A 22,954-nucleotide genomic window follows, 5' to 3' on the forward strand; every position below is an offset into this window, starting at 1 on the left:
GCATCTCTGTCAGTGTGCAGGGGGTTTCAGTCATAAGACAGAGGACCTGAGAGAACAAGGTGACTCCATCTTGGTGCCAGAAGTCCTTGACATGAGGAATTTTGAAAGCTCCTCCTATGATTCTAATAAACAACAAAGTTTGAGAACCACAAGGCCAAGACAAGAGCTTTGCCCTCTGTTTTAAAGCTCCCCATCACAAAGACAAATTGTTTTATGGAGATTACATGCTCTGTGTACATGTGTGTACAAGCATGTACATCTGTACAGGTGTATGCATGAATGCAGGCACACAGCAGGCTAAGAGGCAGATAAGAGGCCTGGTTCTCTCAGGCAACAAGAAGATGAAGAAAGTGCTAAGAACTACGGAAATGTACCAAGCTGCCTTTGTTTAGTTTAGTTCAGTCGCTTCAGTTCAGTTCAGTCGCTCAGTGGTGCCCAACTCTCTGCGACCCCATGAATCACTGTACACCAGGCTTCCCTCTCCATCACCAACTCCCGGAGTTCACACAAACTCATGTCCATTGAGTCGGTGATGCCATCCAGCCATCTCATTCTCTATTTCCCCTTCTCCTCCTGCCCCCAATTCCTTCCAGCATCAGAGTCTTTTCCAGTGAGTCAACTCATCACATGAGGTGGCCAAAGTATTGCAGTTTCAGCTTTAGCATCAGTCCTTCCAATGAACACCCAGGACTGATCTCCTTTAGGATGGACTGGTTGGATCTCCTTGCAGTCCAAGGGACTCTCAAGAGTCTTCTCCAGCACCACAGTTCAAAAGCATCAATTCTTCGGTGATCAGCTTTCTTCACAGTCCAACTCTCACATCCATACATGACCACGGGAAAAACCATAGCCTTGACTAGACGGACCTTTGTTGGCAAAGTAATGTCTCTGCTTTTTAATATGCTATCAAGCTTGGTCATAACTTTCCTTCCAAGGAGTAAGCGTCTTTTAATTTCATGGCTGCAATCAGCATCTGCAGTGATTTTGGAGCCCAAAAGAATAAAGTCTGACACTGTTTCCAATGTTTCCCTTAGTCATGTCCAATTCTTTGTGACCCCATGGACTGCAGCACGCCAGGCTTCCCTATCCACCACCAATTGCTGGAGCTTGCTCAAATTCATGTCCATTGAGTTGGTTATGCCATCCAACCGTCTTATCCTCTGTCATCCCCTTCTGCTCCTGCCTTCAATCTTTCCCAGCATCGGGGTCTTTTCCAATGAGTTGGCTCTTCACATCAGGTGGCCAAAGTACTGGAGCTTCAGCTTTAGCATCAGTCTTTCCAATGAACACCCAGGACTGATCTCCTTTAGAATGGACTGGTTGGATCTCCTTGCAGTCCAAGGGACTCTCAAGTCTTCTCCAACACCACAGTTCAAAAGCATCAATTCTTTGGCGTTCAGCTTTCTTTATGGTCCAACTCTCACATCCATATATGACTACTAGAAAAATCATAGCTTTGACTGATGGATCTTTGTCAGCAAAGTAATGTCCTTGCTTTTCAACATGCTATCTAGGTTGGTCATAGCTTTTCTTCCAAGTAGCAAGCGTCTTTTAATTTCATGGCTGCAGTCACCATCTGCAGTGATGTTGGAGCCCCAAAAAATAAAGTCTGTCACTGTTTACATTGTATCCCCATCTATGAAGTGACGGGACCAGATGCCATGATCTTAGTTTTTTCAATATTGAGTTTTAATCCAACTTTTTCACTCTCCTTTTATCAAGAGGCTCTTTAGTTCCTCTTCACTTTCTGCCATAAGGGTGGTGTCATCTGCATATCTGAGGTTATTGATATTTCTCCCAGCAATCTTGATTCCAGCTTGTGCTTCATCCAGCCTGGCATTTCGCATGATGTACTCTGCGTATAAGTTAAATAAGCAGGGTGACAATATACAACCTTGACATACTCCTTTCCCAATTTGCAACCAGTCTGTTGTTCCCATGTCTGGTACTAACTGTTGCTTCTTGACCTGAATACAGATTTCTCAGGAGGCAGGTCAGGTGGTCTGGTATTCCCATCTCTTGAAGAATTTTCCAGTTTGTTGTGATCCACACAGTCAAATTCTTTGGTATAGTCAATATAACAGAAGTAAATGTTTTTCTGGAACTTTCTTGCTTTTTCGATGATCCAATGGATGTTGGTAATTTGATCTCTGATTCCTCTGCCTTTTCTAAATCCAGTTTGAACATCTAGGAGTTTTCTTGGTTCACATACTGTTGAAGCCTAGCTTGGAGAATTTTGAGCATTACTTTGCTAGCGTGTGAGAGGAGTGCAATTGTGCGGTAGTTTGAACATTCTCTGACATTGCTTTCTTTAGGGTTGCTGGGAAAAAATGGGGTCCCGGCAGAATTCAACCCTATATCCATTTATTTGGCCATAAAACTGAGAAGGGGTGCGTCTCAAGGTTGTGGTTGAGAGCTGACATTCAAAGTCTTACTGACCCAGTTTCTTCAGGCACTCTATCAGATCTAGGCCCTTGAATCTATTTGTCACTTCCTCTGTATAGTTGTAAGTAATTTGATTTAGGTCACACTTGAATGGTCTAGTGGTTTTCCCTACTTTCTTCAATTTAAGTCTGAATTTTGCAATAAGGAGTTCATGATCTGAGCCACAGTCACCTCCCAGTCTTGTTTTTGCTGACTGTATAGAGTTTCTCCATCTTCGGCTGCAAAGACTATAATCAATCTGATTTATAATCAGATAAGAATATAATCAATGGAAACAGTGACAGACTTTATTTTCCTGGGCTCCAAAATCATTGCAGATGGTGACAGGAGACGTGGAATTAAAAGATGCTTGCTCCTTGGAAGAAAAACTATGACAAACCTAGACAGCATATTAAAAAGCAGAGGCATTACTTTGCTGACAAAGGACTGCAAGGAGATCCAACCAGTCCACCCTAAAGGAAATCAGTTCTAAATATTTGTTTGAAGGACTGATACTGAAGCTGAAGCTCCAGTAGTTTGCCTACCTTATGCAAAGAACTGACTCACCAGAAAAGACCCTGATGCTGGGAAAGATTGAAGGCGGGAAGAGAAGGGGATGACAGAGGATGAGGTGGTTGGCTGGCATCACTGACTCGAAGGACATGAGTCTGAGCAAGCTCCAGGAGTTGCTGATGGACAGGGAAGCCTGGCATGCTACAGTCCACAGGGTCACAAAGAGCTGGACACGACTAAGCGACTGAACTGAACTGCTCCAGTTCCTCTTCTCCAGTTTTCTCTGCTGGACACTTACAGCCTAAAACCAAGGAAGTGGCTCTCTCTCTCTCTGCAGTTGCTCAAGGCTCATCCTTAAAGTGCTGTATTTCAGCCTAACTTTCCCATAACTCACTGAGTGAAATTTTATGGCTTCATTTGAATCCTAATTATTATTCATGTGTTTATGCAAATACAAAAGCCAGGAAGGGTACAACTCCATTTAGAAGCCATGCTGTGGTCTCTGAAATGTTAAAGGCTCAGAAAATTGGCACATTGAAGGGCTCCATCTCAGGAAAAGGACATTTTTCTAGACCGAGTGCTGCCTGAAAGCTTTTGGCATTTCTGGCCATGAAAATGAAAGAGGAGGTGGGCCCTGAGGCTGCCTTGGAGCAGAGGTTCCCACATCAGAATCCCTGGGAGCCTGGGAGATCACACTGGTACTTCCACTGCGCCCCACACATTCTGATTTAACTGGGATCCTGACAAGCAGCCAGGGTTGAAAGGCTGAGAACCCTAAAGATTCTGCAGAATTCTGGGGCAACACAGCAAAATGTCCAGGCCTAGCAAATACAAGTAAGGAGCCTCGCAGCAATGCATACCACTTATTTTCCCCAGAGCACCCACAACGAGCCAAGCCAGAGATGGGAGAGACACAATTCCACCAAATTGGGCAGATGATAAAAGCCAAGGCTGGTATGCAAGGCCACAGTGGTGGGAAGGGGCAAGCGGGGAAGAATGCCTTCCAAGCAGCAGACATTCAGGCTGCGCCTTGAAGAAAAGCGGAACTTGGACAGGTGGGAAAAGACATTCTGACCTGACAGAGCAGATCTTCACGATGAAACAAAATTATTAAGACATGAAAAATTTAACACAAAACCTTCCCTGCTGTTTGAGCCACAACCCTCTCCCCTTTACTGTGTAATGTGTATCTGTATTATATATTGGGGCTTCCCTGGAGAATCTGCCTGCAATGCAGGAGATCGAAGTTCAGTCTCTGGGTTGGGAAGAGCTCCTAGAGAAGGGAATGGCAACCCACTCTAGTATTCTTGACTGAAGAATCCCATGGACAGAGGAGCCTGGCATTACATAATAGCTGCTGCTGCTGCTAAGTCACATCACTTGTGTCCAACTCTGTGCAACCCCATAAATGGCAGCCCACTAGGCTCCTCTGTCCCTGGGATTCTCCAGGCAAGAACACTGGAGTGGGTTGCCATTTTCTTCTCCAATGCATGAAAGTGAAAAGTGAAAGTGAAGTCGCTCAGTCGTGTCCGACTCTCAGCGACCCCATGAACTGTAGCCTACCAGGCTCCTCCATCCATGGGATTTCCCAGGCAAGAGTACTGGAGTGGGGTGCCATTGCCTTCTCTGACGTAATAGCTATGCCTTCAAACGAAGAAGGCCTACTTGCAGAGAGGAAAAAAAGCAACTTGGCCGATTTCAAGCTACCGACACAGTTGGCTTACAAAATTTCTGAATAATCAACAATGGGCTCTCACAAGCCACTAAGATCTAGCTCCAGTTGCATCACCAAATCCCTACACTCCCCCTCCCAGCTGGTTAAGAACCACTGCATTACAAGACAACATGGATGTAATAAAACAAAAATTATAAACCAAAGAAATCCACTTATCAAATAGAGCATCGTTAACGGTCTGTACTGTAATAAAGCTAATTGTTTAAACCCACCTTACACAAATAACTCTTGTGGAAAACTCAATAATACACTTAGGGGAGAGAGATCAGGCTGCCCAGAAAAGGCAGTGAGGATAACAGGCCTCTTGCCACGGGTAAATAGTAGGATTTCACCACAGGATGTCACTCTAATACTTGCTAACTTATGTCTCTGGAAATCTGAGGCAAGCTGTCTCTCCTTTGCTAAAAGATTAGCGTTTTTAACTTTTATAGCTTGTGATGATCATGAAATTACATCATATTTGTTGTTCATGGAGAAGCTCTATACAGTCATCAAAAACAAGACTAGGAGCTGACTGTGGATCAGATCATGAATTCCTTACTGCAAAATTCCGATTTAAATTGAAGAAAGTAGGGAAAACCACTAGACAATTCAGATTTGACCTAAATCAAATCCCTTACAGTGGAAGGTGGCAAATAGATTCAAGGGATCAGATCTGATAGAGTGCCTGAAGAACAATGGACATTGTTCATGACATTGTACAGGAGGCAGTGATCAAGACCATCCCCAAGAAAAAGAAATACAAAAAGGCAAAATGGCTGTCTGAAGAGGCCTTACAAATAGCTGAGAAAAGAAGCTAAAGGCAAAGGAGAAAAGGAAAGATATACCCATCTGAATGCAGAGTTCCAAAGAATAGCAAGGAGAGATAAGAAAGCCTTCCTCAGCGATCAATGCAGAGAAATAGAGGAAAACAACAGAATAGGAAAAACAAGAGATCTTTTCAAGAAAATTAGAGATATCAAGGGACCATTTCATGCAAAGATGGGCTCAATAAAGGACAGAAATGGTATGGACCTAACAGAAGCAGAAGATATTAAGAAGAGATGGCAAGAACACACAGAAGAACTGTACAAAAAAGATCTTCACAACCCAAATAATCACGATGGTGTGATCACTCACCTAGAGCCAGACATCCTGAAATGTGAAGTCAAGTGGGCCTTAGGAAGCATCACTACGAACAAAGCTAGTGGAGGTGATGGAATTCCAGTTGAGCTATTTCAAATCCTGAAAGATGATGCTGTGAAAGTGCTGCACTCAATATGCCAGCAAATTTGCAAAACTCAGCAGTGGTCACAGGACCAGAAAAGATCAGTTTTCATTCTAATCCCAAAGAAGGACAATGCCAAAGAATGTTCAAACTACCACACAATTACACTCATCTCACACACTAGCAAAGTAATGCTTAAAATTCTCCAAGCTAGGCTTCAACAGTACATGAACCATGAACTTCCAGATGTTCAAACTGGATTTAGAGAAGGCAGAGGAACCAGAGATCAAATTGCCAACATCCACTGGATCATCGAAAAAGCAAGAGAGTTCCAGAAAAACATCTACTGCTTTATTGACTATGCCAAAGCCTTTGACTGTGTGGATCACAATAAACTGTGGAAAATTTTGAAAGAGATGGGCATACCACCTGGGGGATGTTAGTGACTCGTGCTTTAGGGGAGCCACAACGGGCTACAGGTGAGGTTCACGACCTTCTCTTCATACAGTCCTCTCCTCCTCTTCCCTGTACTAGCACTGCTATCACAGAGCGAACTCTTCCATTTTTTTGTCTGCAAAACATCACTTACAGGCTCACCCTTCTACCTATACAGAGGGAGAGAGGGGAGCTATGCTCTCAGATAGAGACCACTAGGTACCATCTCACTGTCACGCACACTTCTCTTCCTCCCCTACTTGGCATTTCCAAGTCTCAAACCTCTTCTCATCCTTCAGGACAGGAAGTTGTCCTCCCCTGCGGGGAGCCCCTGCACATTTCAGACTGCAGCCTTTCTGCCCTGCATCTATTCTCCTCCTTCCAGAATCAAGTACAGATCTCTGGCTTCCTGCAGTCCCCCTGCTGCTGCTGCTAAGTCGCTTCAGTCGTGTGTGACCCCATAGACAGCAGCCCACCAGGCTTCCCTGTCCCTGGTATTCTCCAGGCAAGAACACTGGAGTGGGTTGCCATTTACTTCTCCAATGCAGAGAAGTGAAAAGCAAAAGTGAAGTCGCTCAGTCGTGTCTGACTCTTAGCAACCCCATGGACTGCAGCCTACCAGGCTCCTCCATCCATGGGATTTTCCAGACAAGAGTCCTGGAGTGGGGTGCCATTGCCTTCTCCAGCAGTCCCCTACCATCCTCATTTGTAGCGGGTTATACACCTATATTTCTCTACTATCACTTCAATGAAACTTAGGCGGAAGAGGAGATAACACACATGGTCAGTCACCTAAGGTGAAACGTGTTGACCGATATTTTTCTATAAAAATTACATCTGCCATGCCTGTGGTTGGCTTAAATAAGTTCATATCAGAGTTTCTTAAGTGATTCATGTTTTTATAGCACCTGCCACAGTGATGCTTTTAGAGGAGATGAACAGGAGATGAGAGCACTGAACCTGTGCCTGTGGAGACAGAAGAAGTTGTTGAGAATGGAGGGAGCGAGGAAGAAAAGATTGTGGAGGTGGGGAGGTAGACAGACATTGTTCTCAGCGATCATCAAGACCAGCATGCGGAAGAACACTTACATACAGCGCTAACTTACTGCCTGTGTGATTTAGGGTATACTACAATCCCCTCTATAGGCTTCCACTTTCCTCTCTGTATCTCATCAGGCTTTTAGGAGAAATATCGAGCCAAGGTTCTTGGGTTGCAAGCCACAGAAATCAATGCTGGCTAATAAAGCAAAAGTTATGTTGAAGCAGCAGGTATGTATGCAGACATCAGAGAGGTAGAGACTTTGGCAACATTAGAATATAGGTCCCGCTGAAAGAATTCACATTCCAGAAAAAAATTATTTTCACTGTTTGGCCAAATAAACTGTGTCGACTGGCACCATCGGCCTCCAGTCTGAAGCTCTCTCCACAGGCAAGAGCCCTAAACAGCACCAAAGCCCTGACCAAAGTCCCAGAGGAACGCCAGCTCCAGGCTACAAACCCAATTCTAGGCAACAGGGAAGGCCCAGATGCCACGGCATTAGGTGATAAAGACCATGTGTGGTTCTTTCCCCAAACTGCAGTCCCTAGCACAGGACCAGGGACAAAGGTAGCCTCACAGAATGCCTCCAAGTCAGGACTCTTTGTCTAAGGTAAGAAGTGGCTCAGGGATGCTTGATGGCCCATCAAATTACACAGCTCACCAATGGCTGATTTCATTGACTCTGCTCATGGGCCCCCAGTCATGGGCCCCCATCTGGAGGTGAGGGTAGAAGAGGCAGGAATGACCCTCTTCTAGGCAGTCATTCACCAGCTGAAGTCCTGCACAAGTCTCAAAGTCTTCTCCATCAGCCCCAAAGCTACCAAGTTGTCACCACACCCAGCACTTCTTTCTCCATTTGCAGCTTTTCAATACCCACACCTCCACCTTCCCAGCCCCAGGAACACTGAGCTCAGGCCTTGTTTTCTTATCAATATGGCTGCCCCAGTAGCTGTGTGTGATCCTGAGGAAAGGGCCACACTGGTCATTTCTGTCTCCAGTATGGGTCCACAGTAGATGCTTGGTTAAGTGCTTAAAGGTTGCTAACCATTAAGAATAATTGCGATAGTTTAAACATTTGCTTCCACCCTCCCAGTCCCCAACCTCCAGCTTCAAATTCCTATGTTGAAAACATAATGCCCAAAGTCATGCTTTAGGGGAGGGAGACCTTTGGGAGGATAAGGCCTTCATGGATGGGATTAGCGCCTCAACAGCAGAAGCCCCAGACACTCCTCATCCCATCCACCAAGTGAGAACGTAGCTGGATGTCAGGTGTCTGCAACCTGGAAGTAGTTTTCACTGGAAGCCTGCCATGCTGGCACCTGGCTCTTAGACTTCCAGCCTCCAGAACTGTAAGAAAATAGATTTCTGTTGTTTACAAGCCACCCCACGTGTGTTTTGCTCTAGCAGCCCAAACCAAAGCAGCTGTGTTTGTGTGCTTGTACTAAGTTGCTTCAGTCGTGTTCAACTCTGTGCGACCCCATGGGACTTCACTGTCTATGGAATTCTTCCGTCAAGAATACTGGAACAGGTTGCCATGCCCTCTTCCAGGATCTTCCCAAACCCAGGGATCAAACCTGCATCTCTTACGTCTCCTGCATTGGCAGGCAGGTTCTTTACCACTGGCACCATCTGGGAAGCCCTCCTGGAAATGATCATGACCTGGGTCAGGAGACCCCGGCTCAACCACTGACATGGCCCCCTCCATCTTGGTCCTTAGTTTCCCCATCTCTACCAGAGGGAGAGAACCAAATGATTTCCAAATGACCTTCTGGTTTCTCTAACATCTTCCAGATTCAGTGGCTCTTTGTGACGCTGTAAAAATAGCCACAGTTTTGGCAGGAGTCTAAAAGGAGAGGGCCACTGATGGGTAGAAATGGCTCCTCCCACTCAGGAGACACCCAAGGGCTGTACCTTTGCGGGGAGGGCGGCAGCAGACGGTTAGCGAGGCAGTCATGCAGTGATAAAGCTGTGGGCAGGCGACCATCAGGGGCAAAGACAGGAGACACCTAGTTTGAGTGTCCCACCCACCACATAACTTTGTAACCCAAGCCAGTACCTTAATCTGAGCCTTTGTATCCCCCTGGGTCTATGGGTGAGCAAGCAATATGAGTGTCGGTTGGATTGGGCTTTGAACCCTGAAGAGCTAATGGAACAAGAAGCCACATTCTGGGCTCTATGATGATGTCACCCTCAGGAAGAGGGCAGAGGGGGAGGGGCCGCTGAGCCTCCCCCCGCCCCCGCTGCTCCCAACCCAGCAGATACAGACTGAAAGCCCAACCCCTCTCCCCACCTTCTGCTATGAATCCAGACCAGACAGGAGCCACAGCACTTTAAAATTTTATGTGAAATTCTGCAAAAGTGTATAGAGTGGCCTGTGGCCGCCTGCTCCCAGACCTGGCCGGCGGGGACCCCGCCGCTCAGCACTTGCTGTAGATGGCCGCACTGCCCCGCTCCTGGAACTCTTCCTTGCTGACCCAGAGCTGCTGGAAGGCCTGCAGGGAGGCCAGGATGGAGCCGCCGGTCCACACGGAGGTCTTCCTCTCGGGAGCCGCGGCCACGGCAGGGCTGTCCCCGGGGCAGAGGAGGCTCAGCTCCCTCTGGAAGCGCTCGGGGAAGCCGTCCAGCATGGTGCAGCCGCCGCACAGCAGCACGTTGGCGGCCATCTCCTCCTTGAAGCCCGCCTCCTGGCAGCGGCTCAGGCAGGTGGCAGTGAGCGCGGGGAGGCCGGGCTGGTTGCTGCCTACCAGGGTGGGCTTGAAGAGCATCTCGGCGCACTGGAAGCGCTCCTGGCCGATGGTGATGAGCTTGCCGTCTGGGAGCTCGTAGTCCACGCGCAGGTCCTCCAGGCACAGGCCGAGCTCCTCCTCGGGCTTGAGGGCCGAGTAGCAGCACTTCTTCTTGATGTGCTCGATGATGTGCAGGTGGTCGTCGCTGAACTTGTGGCCGGCCTCGTTGAGCAGCTGCAGCAGGTAGTTGGTGAGGTCGCTGCCCGCGTAGTCAGCTCGACTGGTCAGGCCCGGCAGCACGTCGCCCTCAGAGATGGGCACCACGTGTGAGACGCCATGCCCGCTCTCCACCACCAGCCCGGAGGTCTTGCCATAGGAGTAGATGGACAGCAGCGACTGGGACGTCACGTGCATGGCAGGGATGCCGAAGGTCTCGAACAGCAGCTCCGCATACTTCTCCCGGTTGCTTGTGGGGCTGAGCGGGGGGTCAGAGACCAGCACGGCGTGCTCCTCGGGGATGATCTTCATGGCCGTGTGGAAGATGTACTCCCAGATGCTCTGGATGCAGTCCCAGTCCACCACGATGCCGTATTTGAGCGGGTTGATCAGCTTCAGAGGCGCCTCCATGTTGAGCAGCTCGTGGCCCACGTAGGTCTCCTTGCGGGTGTCACCGGAGTCGGCCGCCTCCGAGTAGCGCTTGCCCACCGTGGAGGAGATGAAGTAGGTGGGCCTTGGCTCACCCGCGTAGCCACACTTACAGTACTGGGAGCCCAGGTCAATGATGAGCGCCTTGATCTTGCGCACCTTCTTGGGCTTCATCTTCAGCTGAGTGGCCGAACTTGTGTCCCGGATGCCAGCATCAGGACCTGACAGTGTGCCTGCCTCTCCCGGGTCCCCCTGAGCCGTGCCGATCGGCTTGGGGCTAGGGCTGTTCCTTGTCGCCATCTGCCTTCCTTGCTCACCTGACTCACATCCACATCCTAGAGCTCCCTGGGGAGAAATGAGGGTCTGTCTCTAGCAGTGACTTGGCAACCCCTTGGAATTGTGATGTCACATGAGCTGGCCCATTCTGGCAGTTGCAGCGGGGGGGGCTTGGTCTGAGCAGGTCCTTGATCTATCCCCCCACTCCCCCCACCCATCGGCCTAACGCAACTTTGCTCCAGGACAGAGCAGGTGGCCAGCACAGTTTTAGAAATCCAAGCACTCTTGCGTCTCAGAGATTTCTGCTCTTTCTTGCCTTACATCCTTATTCCTAATCCCCCATTCACTAGCTGATCACCTCTTGCTTCTCAGCTTGATGAGAGGGTGATAAATATTTGAGCCCCAATAGTAAGTCAAAGGCTTCCCGGGTGGCACTGGTGGTAAAGAGCCCACTACTGGATGTAGCGCCAATGCAGACGTATGAGACACGGGTTCAATCCCTGGGTCAGGAAGATCCCCTGGAGGAGGGCATGGAAACCCACTCCAGTATTCTTGCCTGGAGAATCCCATGGACAGAGGAGCCTGGCAGGCTACGGTCCACAGGGTCGCAGAGTTGAACACGACTGAAGCGACTTAGCAGCGCACACACACAGCCCAGTGAGCCAAGCACTGTAACAGGCATCTCACATGACACGTCACAGAATCCTGGGAGATAGGCAGAGCTGAGGAAATCAAGGTTCAGGGTGCAAATGACTTGCCCAAGAGCAAACAGCTCCTGGAGTGTTTGTGCTGTAACCAATGTTCCTCCAACTTCAATGTAGCAGGTCTCCTTGAAGCGTGTGAGAAGCTCTAACGATAGCAACCCGACCACAAGCAGTGCCCAAGCTAGTCGGGACGATGAATGGATGCAGAGGAGTTTGCAGGTGGACGTCGGTTGGGAGGACACAGGAGCACAGAGGGAGGGAGTCAGAAGGTTCTGCAGAGAGGGGGTGCCCACATAGAGTACTGAGAGTGGGTGCCTGTCAGATAGCTTAGAGGACGGAAAGGCATCCCAGGCAGGGAGCGCAGCCTGAGCAAAGGCTCTGAGGGAAGCATGGTGCAGATTCCAGTAGTTAGTGTCTGAGGATAAGGAGGTCGTGGAGGCAACTAGGTGCGTGTGTTTGGTCATGTCCAACTCTTTGCAACCCTTTGGACTGTAGCTTGTCAGGCTCCTCTGTCCATGGGATTTTTCAGGCAAGAATACTGGAGTGAGTTGCTGTTTGCTACTCCAGGGGATCTTGCTGATCCAGGGATCGAACCCGCATCTCTGGAGGCTCCTGCATTACAGGTAGATTCTTTACCCGCTGAGCCATCAGGGCTTGGGGGGACCTCAAATGCTAGAGGTAAGGGCTTGGATTCAACTGACGAACACAAAGGGCTAAGGACGGCAAGCAGACCCTTGTAAAACAGCATGCCAGGCTTTGAGTGTCTTAGTGAAGTGGGATGCACAGGTCAAGTGGCACAGGGTGAATAATGCCCCCCCAACCCTCTCAAGATGTCCACATCTGAATCCCTGGAATCTGCGAATATGTTACCTTCTGTAAGTGCTTGGCAGAGTTGCCATAGCAGCAATTGGTCCTAAGTCAGATGGTATCAAGTCTTTGCTCAAAATTCTCTAGTGCTTTCTGACCTCATGCAGAGTTACAGCCAAAGTCCTAGCAATGGCCTGTGAAGCCTGATGAGAGAATCTGCCTGCAACGCAAGAGACCCAGGTTCGATCCCTGAACATCCTTTGGAGGAGGAAATGGCAACCAACTCCAGTATTCTTGCCTGGAGAATTCTATGGGCAGAGGAGCCTAAAGGGCTACAAACCACGGGGTCGCAGTCGGACATGACTGAGTGACTAACACACACACACACCCCCCATATATTTATTTTGGTTATTGTCTGTCTCTCCCCCAACCCCCACTGACTAGAATATAAGTTCTACGAGGGCAGAGATTTTTGTCCTTTTTTTTCCCTCACTGCTGCCTGCCTTGCACATAGCAAGCACTCAAGAAATACTGATTGGATAAGCCAGGTTTATGACAAAATTTAGAAAAAAGTAAATCACTTCAAAAACTCTATCTCAAATATACCCTAACACAAGACAAAGGTTCCCAGTAACTAGAAAGCCCTGGGACACTCGATTATGTCATAATCAGTGATGTCACCACTGGAGAAATTCTCAAGTCACCCTCTTATTTCAGCCTTTCAGGCCTTGAGGCCGGTGGGACTGAGGAACTTTCTGAGAGCAAGATGGCTCTTGAGAGTGTGTGGGCACCACAGGCGGCAGTCATCGGGGACGGGCCGTCCGAGAGAATAGCTGAGCAGGCCGCCCCGCCGACACAGGCGCTCCAGACCGCCTCCCTGAAGGACGGCCCAGCCAAGCGGGCAGTGTGGGTGCGCCGCAACCATTCAGAGCCAGAACCTACGACATCCCCTGAGGTCAAGAAGCCCAAGCTAGAGGTGACCAAAGCAGTGGTCGTGGACCTTGGCACAGGCTACTGTAAATGTGGCTTTGCCGGGCTGCCAAAGCCCACCCACAGGATCTCAACCACAGTGGGTAAACCCTACATGGAGACCGCCAAAACCGGCGACAATCGCAAGGAGACATTCGTGGGGCACGAGCTCATCAACCCAGAGGTTCGTCTCAAGCTGATTAACCCTCTGCGACACGGCATCATTGTGGACTGGGATACAGTGCAGGATATCTGGGAATATCTCTTCCTTCAAGAAATGAAGATTGCCCCAGAGGAGCACGCGGTCTTGGTTTCAGATCCACCCCTGAGCCCACACACCAACAGGGAGAAGTATGCTGAAATGCTGTTCGAGACCTTCAAAACTCCCGCGATGCACATCGCCTACCAGTCCCGCCTGTCCATGTACTCCTATGGCAGGACCTCCGGCCTGGTGGTGGAGGTCGGCCACGGCGTGTCCTACGTAGTTCCCATCTACGAGGGCTACCCTCTGCCCAGCATCACTGGACGGCTGGACTATGCGGGCTCTGACCTGACAACCTACTTGATGAGCCTGATGAACGCTGCAGGGAAACACTTCACCGAGGGCCAGCTGGACATTGTGGAGGACATCAAGAAGAAATGCTGCTTTGTGGCTCTGGACCCCATTGAAGAGAAGAAAGTCCCAGCTACTGAGCACATGATCCAGTACACCCTGCCAGATGGGCAGGCGATCTACCTGTGCCAGGAAAGGTTCCTCTGCTCGGAGATGTTCTTCAAGCCTTCTCTGATCAAGTCCATGCAGCTGGGCCTCCACACTCAAACGGTGTCTTGCCTCAACAAGTGTGACATCGCCCTCAAACGAGACCTCATGGGGAATATCCTGCTCTGCGGGGGGAGTACTATGCTCAGTGGTTTCCCTAACCGTCTGCAGAAGGAACTGAGCAGCATGTGTCCCAATGACACCCCCCAGGTAAACGTACTGCCCGAGAGAGACACGGCAGTGTGGACTGGGGGCTCCATCCTGGCGTCGCTTCAGGGCTTCCAACCGCTGTGGGTCCACCGCTCTGAGTACGAGGAACATGGGCCTTTCTTCCTCTACAGAAGATGCTTCTGAACTCCAAGGAAGCATGGTCGCTGTGCCATGCATCGGCTTTGCTGGGTGAGCACCCATCTCACACACGGGGAGCAGAGTCAGCCCGTTCACTTCTGTAGTATTAAACAATCCTCATGTTTCCTTCCACAGTGTGTTTCTCTCTTTCCTTACACATTGAGAACTTCACACATGAAGCATCTGCCTTAGAACATGCATTTGCCCAAACAGTGGTGGGGATGGACGAAGGAGATGGGCAGTGGGGGTGGGGATGGGGGGAGGGAAGGAAGGGGAAAAGATTATGGACCAGAAAGACATGCATTATGCTGATTGCTAAAGTATTTGGGGGAGAAACTATCTCTACAATTACTCTGTCCCTTATTCTGTATATTCCCCACATAAGGTACTATAGTATTGTTAAACTCTGGGAGTGTGATAGATTTAATAGAGTAAATGCTGTCGTGGCATGTAAGAATATCCCTTTCAATAAACAGCAACAGGAAGTATGCAGTAATGGTTCAATCTCCCACAGAGGAGCAGAGCACATTTCACACTTGATCAGCAACTCTGGAGGCTCGGAAGAGCTGATGAAGATGTCTGACACCTGCTTTGACTGTACTTTCTTTTAATCCCAATAGTCATTTATAATGTCTCAACCAGCTCTTACCAAGCCATCATGGTGACTAGCTGCTGAAACCCATGCGTTATGAGAAAGGTATGTGTTACCTTAAGGGAAAAACTCTTCAGGGAATAGGTTCTATATAGATTTCCCCCTTTAAAAACTGGGGGAAGATTTATCTTGGTTTATCAGCACTAAGGTCATGAGGATGCAACCCACAGCCATTCTCCAGACACTTCAAACAGCAGCTGCTCATCTCCGACATGACTGGATTCTCCATCAACCCGCAGGGTATACAAGCAGTTTGGAATGGGCTCAGGATAAAGGCTGCCGGTTCTGCAGCGGATGCTGTGGGATTCTGTGAGACTGTTCCATTCTGGTCACTCTAACCCAACTGAGGAGCCGAAGGAACATAAAGACCCTCATGGCCTGGAAGCCGTGCCAGGGTCCAGCATGGTCTGGGGTATTCTTGTGGGCAGTTTATAACTGAACCTTTGATTTTTCAGAACCGTCCCCAATATGTTCTCTGCCCCGTCTCCAACACTGGCGGGCAGCATAAAATAGTGGAAAGAACATGGGCTTTGGACTCTGTGGACTGAAACAGTTTGCCTACCAACTGGCTATGTGACCTAAGTCTTGTTTAGTCACTAAGTTGTGTCCAACTCCTTTTCAACCCCATAGACTGTAGCTCACCCAACTCCTCTGTCCATGGGATTTGCCAGGTAAGAATACTGGAGTGAATTGCTATGTCCTTCTCCAGATCTTCCTGACCAGGGATTCAACCCGTGAATCCTGCATTGGCAGGTAGATTCTTTACCAGTGAACTACCAGGAAGCCCGTGACCTGAGTCTATTCACCTATAAAATTGAATTCAAACGCCTACCTCACACAGCTGATTGTAAATATGATATATAAAACAACAAAAATAAAGTTTAGCTTTGAAAGAACTACCAGAGATAAACATTTGAAAACTAGTGTGTGGCCTCCAGGAGGTGATCCTAAGAGTTGTTAGATAGTATTATCTTGTAGATTTCTTCCGCTTAAATACAGAAGCCCAAATGCCTTACTAGGATCCTGAGCCACACATACACCCAAAGGCACACACATTCAAGCACGCATAGGAGAGCTATGGCATCTCTACCAGGCTCAGGGAGAAGCCCTGCAGAGCCATCCTTAAACCTCCAGGTTTGCCGACAGACAGCCTTGACAGACGCAGACGCCTCACCCCGGAGGCCTGGGGAGTAAGCACAAATGGCTGGCACCAGCAAGCTAGAGTAGAGAAGCGAAAACGGCCACAGAAGGACGTAGTCAGTAAGGGTGAGCCGGACCCTGGAGGGCCAGGGCATCAGATGGGAGTTGCGCACACTGACTTGAGAGGTCTGCCCAGATCACTACTGTCAATACTCGAAGCACATTCATTGATGGGAAGGTTGAAGTCGGTTAATTCTTAATCTTTGGACCTCTTTGACAGGGTGGTTAAAGCCTACGGACCCCTCAGAATAATATTCTTTAAACACATCAAATAACATACATAGGACTACAGAAATACACTATCTTCAGATTCCTTAAGGGTCTATGTCACGGTTCTAAGTCAAGGACCCCCAAAAGGTGAAGAGGGTCTTGATGACGTGGAGGCATGGGAGATGATTCTGGAGAATGGGAACTCCCAGGCCATCCTAGGACTAAATGCCATACTGCCTTTTAAAATGAAAAATACCAATTTAAGGCTGAACAACTGTATAACCTCTTTTCAAAGCACTTTTATGATTTCTCTCACTTGTTCCATATAAATAGCCCTTGCAGAAAGATAGCATCTTCCTTACACAGAAAAAAAGATGAAAAGTTTTTAGTAAGTATTTGGAAGTCATCTTAGTCCACTGGTTCCCAACTAGAACAGTTTTGACCCCTGAGAAACATCTGGTAATGTCTAGAGATATTGGTGGTTATCATAACAGGAGGAGGGGGTATGTCATACTGGCACCCATGGGCAGAGGCCAGGGCTATTGTTCAATATTCTATAATGTACAGGGTAGCCCCCTACAACAAAGCATGATATAACCCAAAATATCAACAGTGCTCTTCAGAGTCCCTGGGACAGACAGCAAGGAGATCCAACCAGTCCATCCTAAAGGAAATCAACCCTGAATATTCACTGGAAGGACTGATGCTGAAGCTCCAATACTTCGGCCACCTGATGGAAAGAGCTGACTCACTGGAAAAGACTCTGATGCTGGGAAGACTGAGGGCAGAATGAGAAGGGATGCAGAGGGTAAGAGGGCTGGATGGCATCGACACAATGGACATGAATTTGAGCACTCTGGGAGATAGTGAAGGACAGGGTAACCTGGCGTGCTGCAGTCCATGGGGTCGCAAAGAGTAGGGCACGACTTGGTGACCAAACAACAAATCAACAATGCTAAGACTGAGAAACCCTGGTTAGCCCAATGGACACACAGGTTGGAGAAAAGACTCAGTGAGATTAAATGACTTTGTCCAAGGACACTAAGATGAATGGACCATGACTTTCTTCTTTCCAAATACCAGGAGGACATCTGTTGGTCTTGAAGTTCCTGGGACTTCAAAGCCAGTAAGAGTACTGGAGGAACAGCCAGCTGCAGGCATGCAGCAAGGTAAGGGATGAGGGAGCACGGAGAGCACAGGAATCAAGAGCAGGCCTTCAGGGCTGCCGAACATCACCACCTTAACTGTGGCTTGTGCACAGATCGCAGATATTTGGGGTCACACAGAGTTGGACACGACTGAAGTGACTTAGCAGCAGCAGCTTCTAAGATCGGAGAAGGCAATGGCAAGCCACTCCAGTACTCTTGCCTAGAAAATCCCATGGATGGAGGAGCCTGGTAGGCTGCAGTCCATGGGGTTGCTAAGGGTCGGACACGACTGAGCGACTTCACTTTCACTTTCACACATTGGAGAAGGAAATGGCAACCCACTCCAGTGTTCTTGCCTGGAGAATCCCAGGGACGGGGGAGCCTGGTGGGCTTCCGTCAATGGGGTCGCACAGAGTCAGACACGACTGAAGTGACTTAGCACCTTCTAAAATGGTCATCCTCCCCCAGTTACTATGTGACAGACAAGGAAGGACACCCAAAGGCTCCCAAGGACTTGTCCAAGTGGTACTTCTAATGGAGCACAGAAGATTACAGGTAGCCACAGGAGGAGGAAGAAAGCTAATTTTGCTTTCCAAATATGTGTGTGTGAAAGTCGCTCAGTTGTGTCCAACTCTTTGAGACTCCCATGCACTATACAGTCCCAGGCCAGAACACTGGAGAGGGCAGACTTTCCCTTCTCCAGGGGATCTTCCCAACCCAGGGATCGAACCCAGCTCTCCCACATTGCAGGCGGATTCTTTACCAGCTGAGTCACAAGGGAAGCCCAAGAATACTGGGGTGGGTAGCCTATCCCTTCTCCAGCAGATCTTCCAGACCCAGGAATTGCACCAGGGTCTCCTGCATTGCAGGTGGGTTCTTTACCAACTGAGCTATCAGGGAAGCCCTTCCAAACTTATAGTCACCTACAATTACTAAGAACTGTCAGTTTTACTTACTTTTAAAAACATCCTCTTCAATTAGAGTTAGAGAGAATCCCTCAGAGGTGTGCACATGTGTGTATACACACGCATAAATGTGTGTGTGTATACATATGTAGGTATACATGGAAAATAAATTTATTTTAAAATATGCAGCACTGCTAAGAAATTATACCAAGCTCTACTGATAAAAACATAACCTCCTGCCTCAGCTTTTTTTAAGAGTCTAAATTAAAATACACTTTGATTATAGGAGACAGTCCTCTGCACAATTCCTCTTGATGTGCAGAGCATCTGACCAAAGCTGATTCAGTGGCACCAACAAAATAATGGAGGCTGTTAGCTTCCTGCACCATGAATCTGCTTTGGGAAAAGCCCATATTTGGGGGAAGAATCATATACTCTCCTCTAGAACTTGACAGAATCTTTCCCCCAAATTAAGCATTCATCTCTACCGAGGTTCTCCTCTGCCATACACAGCCATGTCCCCACATGGTTTCCCCCTTGACATTGCCCTTCAATTGGGAAGGTGTGCTCCCACCTGCCGATTCTCCAAATGAATAAAATCCCATCTTGCTCAGATGAGAGTAAGTGATAGTAATTTGTATTCACACAGTTATTTTTTGCTGCTTCACTACATTATTTTAAGGAAAGTGAATTTTCATGCAAAGTCACACCATTATCAAGACATGTTTACTTCTATTTCCAATCCATCAGCTTGGATGCCTTTACTATTATCCATAGCAAGAGCACTATATTAAAATGTCATGTACGTTACCACGTTCAGTAATGCACACCACAGAGTAGTCACAAAGCACCTGCAGCCTTTCGATGCTGTGCACTTAATTACAGATCTTCTTTTTCTATTATTTTGTAAACACTTTCAGACACACAAAAATTGAATTATACAGTGAACACACCTAGATTCTATAGTTTACATTTAGCTATATTAGGGAAAGGCTTATTTGGTTACACAACTCTGGGTATATCCACACTCTGAGAATCAAAAGCAGCACTTACTGTTAGCTTACATAGAGAAATAAAGGTCTGGTTCTGATATTAGAAGCATGGAAGAGATTGTTAGCCTTACCCAAGAACTCAGCAACAAAACTGTTGTCAAAATGAATTAAGCTTTTTCTAGACTCACCAAAAAGGGAAAACATTTCCATTTCTTCCGAAGAAAATAACTAAAAGACCGAGGTCAGTTAAGCACCATAAAGAAAAATGAAATGGCCTAGACACTGACAAAAACACTCTGTTAAAAGAAGCAACATTTGGAGGAAAAGGAGTAACTTAGTACTGCACGTGCCATCTGATGCACACTGCTCACCATCCCAAATGTGCACAATACTGTTTCAGAAATTCTAGACTGTTCCAATTCTGATACTGCTAATTCTAGCAGATCATTCACAGGCAGTAAAAACAGTCCCTGTGGACACTGTAGTGACAGGAGGCTCAAACTGGTTGTAACTGGAAGCACATGACCTGCTAAGATATTACTGTCAGCACAGGAAAGCTCAGAACATTAAAGAATAGATTTTGATTTTCATTCTGCTTAGTTCAAGGTGAAGAAGTCATTTAAATGATTGAATCTGACCAAATGTTGAGACCACTAATAGCCATGTTGTTTATATATAATGCTTTCCTCAAGGAACATAAAACAATTTTAAGACATTATTTTACTTTTCCTCACACTTGAGATAGAAGTCATGAAACATTATTCCCAATTAACTGAGGCACAAATCAATTCTATGATTTGTCTACGGTCCCAATATGATTCAGACCCGTAGCTGGGAATCAAGCCCAATGTCCCGATTACCATAAACACCAGAAATATGCTCTCAACCAGCACAAAGTAAAGGACAGTAACGTTCACAAAATGATGCTCTACTGGCTGAAGCTTAAAGTCTTGCTAATGATTACAATTACATGCAAAATACAATAAAAAAGAATTTGTGTCTGCCGAGGTCCGCTGTACAGAGCAGCTCTTCCAGGCACTAAGGTAGATGGTCTTCTCTTTCCAGTTCCCAAAGCCAGGCCTCGAGGAGCGAGGGGTAGAAGAAAGACAGCTTTCTCTGCCAGAGCCTCCTCGCTGAGGTCACAGTCCTTCTAGAAGGCTCAGTTTCCACTGGGTTCTTCTATTGATCTTCGGTGGCATAAAGAGCTCAGCATCTAAGGGAAAGGAAAGAGAAACCCTAACAGACACACTCCCTCCTTGTCGGGAGCTGAGGCCGTCATTCCACGCTAAAACGAGGTGACTGGGCTTTGCACCTAAAAGATGAGCTCCAAAGCAGAGTTAGTGTTCATGTTACCCTAACAACCTCCTGGTCAGAGCAAACACAGCCTAGAGGCCCTGCTCCAAGAAGAGGAATTCAACTTCAGGCAGGGGAAAGGGCTGAAGAAAAAAATGCCCACTAACTGATTCAAAGTGAAAGAATATTTTGTATTTCAAATGGGAGAGGGTGGTGGCTGTAGTGGTGACAAGGCTGTATACATGTATTAAAGTTCATCAAACTATACACTTAAAAAGATCTGTACATTTCACTGTATGTAAAATTTACCTCAATTTTAAAAGAAAAAACTGGTGGCATGTATTCAGTAAGTAAAGCTAATGGACAGAAGAGACTTTATGATAATTTTTACAGAGTGGTCAATAAAAATGTCCCTGCTTAAAAAATAAATAAATAACCAGAAGAGGCAGGTGATAGTTGGAGAAAATTTGTCATTGTTAGATAAAACTTCCAGGCCCTCTTTCAGCTACACTTATGGAATTATTTAAGTAGGAATAATAAATAGTAGTAAGTAGAAACATGAGAAAATATGTAAAGATGCTCTTTCTTAGTATAAGTACCATGTATCGACTTATTGGCAGGAAAGGAACTATTCTAACAGACTGTATGACAGCAAGACATGACATCTTTCATATTTCCATGTTTGAATTTCAAAGCACAAAGAAAGTCATTTCATAAAAATACTTTGAGGACTTTTACCAATTTTTCCAAGGACTTCTCTTTATCCTTTGATAGTCAAAGCAACTTTGCTATCAACCGTAACAAGTCCAACTGGTCTATGATTTAAGCACTACTCTGGTAAAACATGAATCCATTTTATGAAATAGATTTTTGCAAGACCTGGAATCAACTTGCATGGTACTACATTGTATGGTAAACATGAAACAATCAGAAAATGCCCCCTCAGGTCACTGCTCCCCTATACTGTTAGCTGGGGAGGGGCAGGTGAGGAGTATTTGAGTGGCACTGGTTCTGTGAGCAGCTCATCTGCCCCTTTTTGGGTTATGAGAACTTCTCCTTTCCTATACAGTCTACACCAGAGCTCCTCAGACACAGATAATACACATAATGAGCTGATAATACATAATACAAATTTGAGGTCTGCTGACAATAAGCAGCCTCAAGATTTTAAAAGTCTTTAAGGCTCAGCTGGGAAATGAAAGTGCTCTTTGATAAAGCCAACTAGACCACTCTAGGGAAAGGTGTGTGACTGGACTTGGCCTGAAGGCCAGCAGTGAGGAAAACAGTGGAAAGAAACCACAGCTGGATTAGACACCACAAACTAAACAATTACCAAACAGCCTCTAGTCTGAGATGAACTGTGAGCATCTCAGAAATGAGTGTGTGTTTGGGGACTGACACCAGAAGCATCCTGCCAGCCTCCAGGAAGAAGGGGACCTAGGGATACAGCAGTTAACTGTCTGGATATATGAGCTTAGCTGGTATGGAAGGTGGTTAGTTATTCCTGGTAGCAAAATATACCATTAAACTTGACGTGGCTCTCACAAAGCCTGCTTCAAATGTCATCAAAATGCTAACACAATATAGCATTTAAATGAAAAACTTTCAGAATGCTGCCTGTCACATGCCAGAAACGCAAACAGCAGCTACAGTAACTGCCAACTTTTCAAAGCTGAAAAGAGGTTACTTTGCTAGAATGATCCACGTGAAGGGCAAATACTTTGGCACCAAACTGATCTGTCAAAAGTTTTTTTAACCAACTTTGAAAAGAAAGCCTTTAGGGTTTTTAACTTTGAGGAATATGTAACCTAACTGATGAGAATCATTTCCCCCCACCCCAAAAAATAAACAGAAACATTTTAGGTATAATTCAATAGGAAATGCAGATGAAATGATAATCTTCTTTGGTTCTGTTTTCAAATTATACTATCAATCCTAAGGATAACTAAAAAGGTTCAGCTCTTAA

At 47.0% G+C, this 22,954-nt stretch overlaps 3 protein-coding genes across 3 annotated transcripts in view; 1 reads left to right on the top strand and 2 right to left on the bottom strand.

The window, feature by feature from the left end:
* Positions 1 to 3,070: 3,070 nt before the first annotated feature.
* Positions 3,071 to 11,546, bottom strand: ACTL7B (actin like 7B). Its single transcript, XM_055427535.2, has one exon. The coding sequence runs from the start codon at positions 11,022 to 11,024 to the stop codon at positions 9,771 to 9,773; it is 1,254 nt and encodes a 417-aa protein (XP_055283510.1). The 5' UTR covers positions 11,025 to 11,546; the 3' UTR covers positions 3,071 to 9,770.
* A 1,722-nt stretch (positions 11,547 to 13,268) lies between these two features.
* Positions 13,269 to 14,594, top strand: ACTL7A (actin like 7A). Its single transcript, XM_055427533.2, has one exon. The coding sequence runs from the start codon at positions 13,278 to 13,280 to the stop codon at positions 14,592 to 14,594; it is 1,317 nt and encodes a 438-aa protein (XP_055283508.1). The 5' UTR covers positions 13,269 to 13,277.
* Positions 14,595 to 20,397: 5,803 nt separating this feature from the next.
* The window catches only part of ELP1 (elongator acetyltransferase complex subunit 1), a 59,207-nt gene continuing 56,650 nt past the window's right edge, over positions 20,398 to 22,954 (bottom strand). The window contains exon 37 of the mRNA XM_055427532.2: positions 20,398 to 20,908. Within this exon, the coding sequence (XP_055283507.2) occupies positions 20,835 to 20,908 (74 nt within the window). The 3' untranslated portion in view covers positions 20,398 to 20,834. The remainder of the gene's footprint in view (positions 20,909 to 22,954) is intronic.

The sequence above is a fragment of the Moschus berezovskii genome, chromosome 7 (genome assembly GCF_049115385.1).
Source record: "Moschus berezovskii isolate FMDL1 chromosome 7, NW_MosBer_1.0, whole genome shotgun sequence".
Classification (NCBI taxonomy): Eukaryota; Metazoa; Chordata; class Mammalia; order Artiodactyla; family Moschidae; genus Moschus; species Moschus berezovskii.